The 8,392-nt window shown below is 53.6% G+C and overlaps 1 protein-coding gene across 2 annotated transcripts; it reads left to right on the top strand.

Annotated features, from left to right (window-relative positions):
- Positions 1 to 267: 267 nt before the first annotated feature.
- TMEM200C (transmembrane protein 200C) lies at positions 268 to 6,442 on the top strand. 2 transcript variants are annotated; one of them, XM_070049920.1, is made up of 2 exons: positions 268 to 553; positions 3,426 to 6,442. In XM_070049920.1, the coding sequence occupies exon 2, from the start codon at positions 3,517 to 3,519 to the stop codon at positions 5,389 to 5,391; it is 1,875 nt and encodes a 624-aa protein (XP_069906021.1). In that variant the 5' UTR covers positions 268 to 553; positions 3,426 to 3,516; the 3' UTR covers positions 5,392 to 6,442. The 2 variants fall into 2 exon arrangements, with proteins under 2 accessions (XP_069906021.1, XP_002713635.2); XM_002713589.5 differs by having other exon boundaries at positions 3,423 to 6,442.
- The last annotated feature ends 1,950 nt before the right edge of the window (positions 6,443 to 8,392 follow it).

The following is an 8,392-nucleotide window of genomic DNA, read 5'->3' as shown; positions in this document are numbered from 1 at the left end:
AGTCTGGGGGCCCGCGGAGGGGGCGGGGGGCGGGGGCGCACGGGCCGCCGTGCCGGGCCGGGTACCGCCTGCCATCCTGCCGCAATTTCCCTGTGTCATGGCTCCGGTCTCTTAGCAACGGCGCCAGTCCGGCCGCCCCGAGCTGCCGCCGCGGGCTCAACTCCACCCGGCGGAGCCCGGCGCGCCGCAGCCACACAAAAGAGGCGCAAGGGCCTGGGACCGCGCGGCCGCCCGGGAGCGACGCGGGAGGGGCGCGGGGCGCAGGAGGAGGAGCGGCGCGGGAGAGGAGGGCTCCCAGGCAGGATGCAAGATGCGGAGGACCTGACACTTCTTGGAAACTCTTGGAAATGGCTCCCGCCACTGCGCCGGAGGGGGCTGCGAGCCCGGGGCGGGCGATCGCCCCCGCGGGGCTGCTGAGCCGCGCTCACACCGAGGGCCCCGAGGCGCCGTGCCCGCGCTCCGCCGTCGGCTCGGGCTGAAAAAGTTTCTCCATGGTTCCTTTGTGTCGCCCGGGCGCCCGCTGGCCGGCCGCGAGCTCCCCCGCGCTCCCTGGGTAAGTGAGAGAGATTGTTTGCTTAGACTGCTGCCATTTTGAGCAAATCTGCCGGGGCTCGGCCCCCCGGCCGCCCCTCCCCAGCCGTCCTGCCCGCCAGCCGCGCTCCTCGGGCTGGGGTCCCGGCAGGTTTTTTCCCCGGGCTGGCCGACCCGGGATGAGCTGCCCGGAGACGGCGAGTAGAGGACCTCCCTCACTGCGCTCCTGCCTGTCTTCGTTCCAGAGGCGGACTCGCAGCGGCTGCACTCATGTGACTCCAGCCTAAATGAGCAGACCCGCAAGACGGGCCAGGGGTGCGCAGCGCTGCCCTCCCGTCCGTCCGGGAGGGGGCTGAGGGCTGGGGGTCGGGGACCGGGGGCCCGGCACGCCCAGCCTGCGGGCATCGAGCGACAGACGCCCCCCGCGCGGGGCTTCATCCGCCAGGAGCGGAGAACTTGAGTGTCTGTCTTGGAAGCAGTTGTATTTTTAGACCTCCCTCCCTTGCTTCCCCCATCCTCCATTCCTTAGGCACGGGGAGACCTGCTCCGGGCTGCGAATGGCGAGAGCAGCCGACCTCCGCCGCTAAGTTTGTTGTCTTTCACTAGGGCTCCAAGAAAGCCCTCGAAACGGGGCTCTTCCTGGGCAGCCGACCCTTGTCGGTGCTCCGTGTCAGGTGGTGAGACCATACAAAGGAGTGAAGCTTTCCACAGAGCCGAAGGAGTAATAAACTAGGGAGTTAATGACTGGCAATTAAACCGATTCCAGAGATTTTCTGTAGACGACTGTTGAAATGCGTTTCCACCTTCCTGACGTGCTCCCCAAGCCAAGGCTGCCTTGCCGAGGAGAAATATCAGGGGGCGCCTGCCTTCCCTGAGTCAGTCGCTAGCATCCCGGTGCACCGTGCAGTGCCCCCTCTTCTGGGAGAGAGCCCCCCTGTCGGTGGGAGTCTGGCTTTGCTCCTAAGATGTCTGGTCCTTCCAGGCTTCTAAGGTAACCACGGATCTCCGGATCATGAAAGATGCTGGAGTCTGGAGACCACTTTAACAGCAGCCTCAATATAAACGTGCCGATTTTCTGGGGTAATGGGTAGACAGTAAGCTCTTTTTTAAAAAAAAATTTTAAGCAGTCTGTACTTTCTGATGCAGTGCTTCCTTAAGACAAAATCTTAAAGGTTTGTAGATGCATTCTCTACTGAGCCCTGGCTAACCCACCTAGTGTTTCTCTTTCCCAGAACCCAATGAAGTTCCAAAGAGATATTGATGTGCAAAGAGCTCATGACCATTTGCTTTCAAACCCATGGAGAATAAGGAATAAGGGTCCAAGCTTTTTCACCCAAGCACCAATTAAAAGCAAAATTCCACCTAAGTAATCCCATATTTTCAAAGTGTAATTTACTCTAAAACATGCATTATCTTGGAAAGGATAAAATACCAACCAAGAGGCTTGTGAGTGGTATCTACATCCTTCAGCTTCATACAATGCCCTTAATTTTAGCATCTCTATTATAGGAGGGAACACAACCAATGGAACAAAAAAAAAAAAAATGTTTTACTCTGAGGATCCAGCAGGAGATTTTTAGAGGCTGCCACACAGCCAGGAATATGCACCAGTGAATTTACCTCCCCAGGTGTTATTACAAAGAATGAAATAAACTTCCTAAGGACAGGCCATTGCGTGTTACCACCATCCCCCACTCCCCAACTTTCCCGAAAATGACCTCATGAGAGAAAGATGAAGAAAACAGCTTTCACTTGGGGAAATGCTGTTCTGTACACCATCCTGAGGATGTGGGCTGTTTTACCTGGTTAATTGCTTACTCATTTAAATACTGAGATGCTAAGGAGTGCTGTTGGCACGCTAATAAAGGGCAGGAAGCTATAATGGCAGAGTGGCTTTTTTAAAATAAAAATTTTAAACATCACAATTTCCCCACATGAGAAAAATGATTTTTTTTTTCTTAGAGAGTCCATGAGACTCTCAAATTCCCTGATGAAATCTAGCACAGGATATCTTTAAGGGAGTTCCTCTGGGGGAAGAGAGGAGGCCAGGGGGAAGAGCTCAGTTACATAAGCAGTTACCTAAAACTAAATATTCCACCCAAAGAAGCTGTCCAGATGTTGCAGCGTGGAGAGGAGACAGCGGTGAGAGGGATCTGCTTGCTTTTAACTGCAGCAACCAGAACGAACAAACAACAGAGCACTTGGTGAAGGCAGTTATTGTCAGAATATTGACATAGTTCTGGTACTTTCCCAGCAATGAAGTGCCTATTGATCATCTGGAGTGAACAAGCCACCTGCCTGCCCGCCCATACCCTTTCATTGTCATCCAGTGGAGTGCATTCCGTCCCCTCTAGACAATAGTAACTTCCCTGACTGTTTCATAACTTTGGGCTCCACACTGACTGACACATCCCTCAGCTTAGAGACTTGAAACTCCTGTGGCAGTTCCCTTGGGAGCTCATGCGGTTCCTGCAGGCCAAAAACACAGGCTTGGCGGACAAGACCTTAACCACTGCTTTGAGTCCCTACATTGCGTTTCTTGTAGTGGTTGACACTCCATTGGCTGCCAGACAGCAGGACTTAGCACGGACAGCCAGGATATCACCTGCAGAGTGGAGTGTGTGTGTGTGTGTGTGTGTGTGTCGCAGGGGGTGGGGTGGTTGGGGAGATACCTTCCTGCCAGTCCTCGGGTTCCCACTGGTCGGTTACTGCAGGAGCACTTCTCTTCCCTCCTGTCCCCCTCCACCCCTGCTCTCTACGGTTGCGTTCCTGGGGGAAGGTCCTGGGGTGGGGTCGCGCATGGACTGGGGTCTGGGAGCCGGGCCAGTGCAGTGCGTGGGACATTGCTGCAGCCATGCCCACACTCTCTGACTGTCTTGTCTGCTTTGCAGCAGGAGGCGGTGGTGGAGCAGCTAGTGGGCAGCTGGCGGCCCCCCGTGCACGAGCCTGCGCCCCACGGCTAGCCCCGCACTCCACCAGTTCGCCATGATCGCCACTGGCGGCCTCCTGAGGATTTCGGCCAGAAAGCAGGATCCCCTGCGTCCTCCGAGCCAGGTCCCCAAGCGCAAGAGAAAAGCCAAGAAGCGGCGCAAAAACGACGTGGTGGTGGTGAAAGGCAAGCTGAAGCTGTGCTCCATCTCAGGGCTCATCGCCCTCTGCGGGATCCTGGTGCTGCTGGTGGGCATAGCCATGGCGGTGGTGGGCTACTGGCCCAAGGCCCACGGGGCCAACAAAGAGGGCAACAAACAGCTGCCGCCCGCGGGCAGCGGCCACCGCGTCCTGGCCGCGGCCAACAGCAGCAGCGGCGGCGGCGGCAAAGACCTGCCCAGGAGCCCCCACCCGGCGACGCTGGCGGATGGCAACTCCAGTTCCGTGGGCGCGCCCAGGACCACGCCTCCTGCGCGATCTGCAGCCCCAGCTTCCTCCTCCTCGAAGAACATGGGATTCTTCTTCCGCGTCTTCTCGGGCTACCTGCACTCGGACAAGCTCAAGGTCTTCGGGCCGCTCATCATGGGCATCGGCATCTTCCTCTTCATCTGCGCCAACGCCGTGCTCCATGAGAACCGGGACAAGAAGACCAAGATCATCAACCTGCGGGACCTCTACTCCACCGTCATCGACGTGCACAGCCTGCGCGCCAAGGATCTGGCCGCCGCCGCTGCGGCCGCGGCCGCAGCCGCGGCCTCCTCGTCATCCTCCGCCCCCGCGACGGCGGCCCCCGGGGCTGCGCCGCTCAATGGCTTCCTCAGCTACGTGCAGTCGCGGAGCCTGGAGCTGAAAACCGGGAGCTGCAGTGGCGCCGGGGACGCCTTCGGGGCGGCCACGTTGCTGCCAAGGGGCTCGTGGCCCCACCCCGCGGCGCTGGGCGAGGGCAGCGGCGGCCGCGGAGCCAGGGGCTCTGGGTCTCCACCCGACCTGGCCTCGTCCCCGCGCGGCCCGCGGGAGCCCCCGAGCCTGGCCGAGGCGGTGTACAGCATATACCGCGAGCGCTCGAGCGTGGCCAGCCGTCGCCGGGCCACCGCCGCCGCAGCCGCCAGCGGCAGCAGCAGCCCCGCGCCCTGCAGCCCACCCGAGAGCTGGGGGCGCCAGAGCACCGCCAGCTCCCTCGTGGGCTCCTCGCTGAGCGCCTTCGCGCTGCTGCCCTTGCAAGGGGACCGCGACAGGGACGGGGATGCGGAGGGCGCGAGCTGCAGCTGGCAGAGGCCCCCAGGGGAACGCGGCTCCCGAGAGATCCCGCGGGGCGACCTCGACCTGAGCTTGAGCGACCTCCGCGGGGCGGAGGGCGGTGCGCGCTGGGCGCACGGCGAGCAGGAAGAGCCCGAGGGCTCGGCGGCTGCGGTGCACACCGCCAGGGGGCAGGGCAGGCGCTTGCCCAGGACCGGCAGGTACGCGGCCCTGCGGCGCCGCAGCACCAGCGGGCTCCCAGACTACCGGGCGCCGCCGTCTCCCGAGCCCCCGCCCTCCCCGTGCAGCGCGGACCCCGACCCCGGCCTCCCTGCGCCCGCCGCCTCGCCCCCGTCCCCGCGGCGTCCGGAGGACTCGCCCCGCGCTAGGCGGGACTCGCAGAGCTCCCAATCGGACGACGCATCCAGCAGCAATAAGGGCTACACCCCGCTGCGGGAGACCGGCACCTCCTTGGAGTCGGTCGTGGACGCAGTAGCCGGGAAATGTCCAGACTGTGAGGCCGCCACCGCCACGGGTGCCGAGCAGAGCCCCCCAGAGTATCCCAGCCAAGAGCCGCCTACAGCCGAGCCGCCCCCGCCGCTGCAGAGGCGGTTTACAAACAGGGAGAAACTCTTCATGATCTCCCGCTCTCCTGCCGTGGGGGTGGAAGACGAGCTGGAAAGCACTGGCGTTTAGCGGGGAAGGGAGCGAGAAGAAGAAATGCACACTTGAGTCAGTGCATTGACCCTTCCCTGTTTCCCTTTGTGGACTGATCCGAGGAGTTCATTCCATATCCAAAGAGCTGCAGAATGTTATCCTTGAATTGCGTTCACAGATTCCTGTAGATAACTCCAAGCAATTTTTTAAAGACAAAGCAAACTAGTCTTTTTATGTCCGATGGTGATTGTATGTTCCATGCAAACCAAATGTATTAAAAGGTCAGCAATCTAGTAGATAAAATTCTCTTAATTTTCTTAGGATGAAAATAATATATTTTTGACAGTAACCGTGCACTTTATGCCAACTTTTTTTCTTTTTATCCCTAATTTCCCTGACTCCTGCCCTCTCCTGTGGATTTTGTCCATAGCTGCTTGTGAATGACAAGCTTTTTTTCTCCCTCCCTTTGCGGAGTGTAAAGGTTTGTCTCAGTTCTCTTAGAATTGCTCTTAGTAAATGAAGTTAAAGCCAAAAGCATGAGTAATTCAGGGAAGAGCATTTTCCTTGCCCCAACCCACTCTCTCAGCCCGTGCAAATGTCCAAAGTCCTCAGTTTTTTTTTTTTTAAATTGTATTTTGCATTTTGCCACAGGGTATGTTGTGTAGACCAGAGGGCTCCAGGAGCCAGATGGACTGTTAACTTTCCTAAATTTGCAGTAAAAATATCAGGTACACCATGCTTTAATGAGTATTATCACACCTGTATTTAAAGTAGAATTAATATTTAAAAATTTTTTTAATAAAAGACGTTTCCAAACGGTTAAACATAATATTGCCTCATTTTGCCTTGGAACAGATACTTCTCAAACACAGTAAACATTTAACAGTTCATCTGGTAAAGCTAAACTATTTTGTTATGACACTGCTTCTATGAGTATGACGGGAGCTATCTTCCCCCAGAGTATTCAGCACCATCATTGCTCAATTTCCAGTATATTTTTAACTTAGGATACAGGGTAGCATTTAACATTTGGGAATTTCTCTTTCAAACAGAGTGCAACATTAAATAAATAGTCATTTTCTATACTGCTTCTGGTATACCTCGGAGTATTCATTTACAGAACACTGGGCTTGATAGTCCCTCCCATCCTCTTGGATTTCACTATTTAATGTTAAGTTCATGGTCTTGAATCCGTGGCCAGTATAGGCAAGAAGGTGATGTCCTAATAATTTGGAGATTGTTTACACTTGATCTTATTAAACGTTCATGGGCTAATTTGTGAGAACTGTAGACAACAGTTGTGTTTCTGGTGCTTCTTCCTCAGAGTGCTACCTGAGTCCCTTGGGAGTGGTATTATTTTGTTTTGGCCATACAAGCTCTTCAGTTCAAGGTAGCCAAGAGGGCACTGCAGGGGGTTAAAATACTGCTTTTAAAGGAAAACTGATGAAAGCTGTGGTCATGGTGGTCCTGTGGAAGGAGTGCAGATTCAGGATGGAGACTGGACCCCTGCTCTTGGCATTTGCTCACTGTGACGTGGCCTTGAATTTGTCACAAGTGCACGTCTCATTCATCTGATGAACATACTTCAAGAAGTTTGTGGAAAAAATAGAATAAAAAGATAAGCTAACTGTGGTGCAAAATCATTTTGCAACCCCTGCATAAGTTTTTCAAATATATGCAACTAGACATGCCTCACAGGGGTATGCGGTGCAGGGAGCAGGGTGGAGGCTAAGATGAGGGCTTCAGTGTCCTAGGCCTGGAGAGCACATGGCCCAGAGTGTGGATTCAACCAGAGGTGGTTATCATCACTACTGCCTTTATAATAAGCTGCCTGGGGGCACGCTGTAGAAGGAGACTTCCTACAACCTGGGCTGGAGCAAGCCTCAGCTGCAATCTGGGCTTTCCACTCATGACCTGCATAACCTTACACAAATCGCTTAATCCTCTGGGCCTCTGGTAAATAATGTAATCTCTATGATCCCCTTCAGCTCTAGAAGCCTTACTTAAATTCAGAGTATTGGCTTTGTCCAGGATCTAATCATACTTTTGCACACACAACTTGGCAAAGAGTGAGAATATTTCATAAACTATTTAGTGTAACTTTCTATAATAAATTAACAAAGGACCTAGTTTATTTCCAGATTATATCTGCTTTAAGCTAATAACTCACTTTAAGGCTATAGATTCATTTATGGGGCTCTTCTGTATAGCAAAAGTGGGTTTTCACCTGTGTGTGTGACCAGCATGTGTAATGAGAACTCCAGGTAGTAGTACATTTTAGCAGTCCCAATTGCTTTATAACACTTCCAATAAATTACCAAATGTCCCTAGGTTTTCCTCTCCATTACCTTTCATATGGGTCTGTTTTTACCTTGAGAAAGTTTGTTGTTTATTTAAAAAAAACAGTTTCTGGTGTTAGGATCCTACTGCTGTCCTCAGAAAATGCACTCTAGGACAATCAGTAAATAACGAAGCAAAAACATCTTAGTTCAGTTAAAGAGAGGTGGAGAGAATAATGTTTATCCCTTACAAACTTTAGAAAAATAGATGCTGGTGTATGACCTTGATGGCTCATTTACATGAATTCAATGAAACAAAAGCATCTAGCTCCTGTTGGTCTCATATACCCAGGCCCTCTGAAATGAAATGACATCAGCAGGCTAACTTGGTTCAGTAGAAGTCGTATCTGTCTTAACCACTGTGCAAATTTAACCAGACTTTCTCCTCTGAAGATAAGAATGATGAGTTCAGTTTTCCAAATCTTGGGAGGAGCCCGAGACTTCTCAGGGTTTCAGAAGGAATTTTCGGCACTCAAGACCATAGTAACTGCCAGTCTTAACTTTCGTAGGAACAGAAATCCTCAGCAATAATGATGCTCATTTTTCCTTACCTATATTGTGGGCTCTGTGCTGTTCCACAAGTCTTGTGATATTATCTCAATTAATCCTCACAGCTACTCGATTGCAGCAGGATTATTATTATCCTCATTTAGAAAGACACTGAGGTGGGATGTGGGCAGGGAACACTTGCCCAGGACTAC

This window comes from Oryctolagus cuniculus, chromosome 10 (genome assembly GCF_964237555.1).
Source record: "Oryctolagus cuniculus chromosome 10, mOryCun1.1, whole genome shotgun sequence".
Lineage (NCBI taxonomy): Eukaryota > Metazoa > Chordata > Mammalia > Lagomorpha > Leporidae > Oryctolagus > Oryctolagus cuniculus.
The sequence above is the reverse complement of the archived record's forward strand: the minus strand, read 5'-3'. Positions and strand labels throughout refer to the sequence as shown.

Coding starts and splice junctions, on each gene's coding strand:
- TMEM200C (XM_070049920.1), top strand. CDS start 3,517: ATGATCGCCACTGGCGGCCTCCTGAGGATTTCGGCCAGAAAGCAGGAT.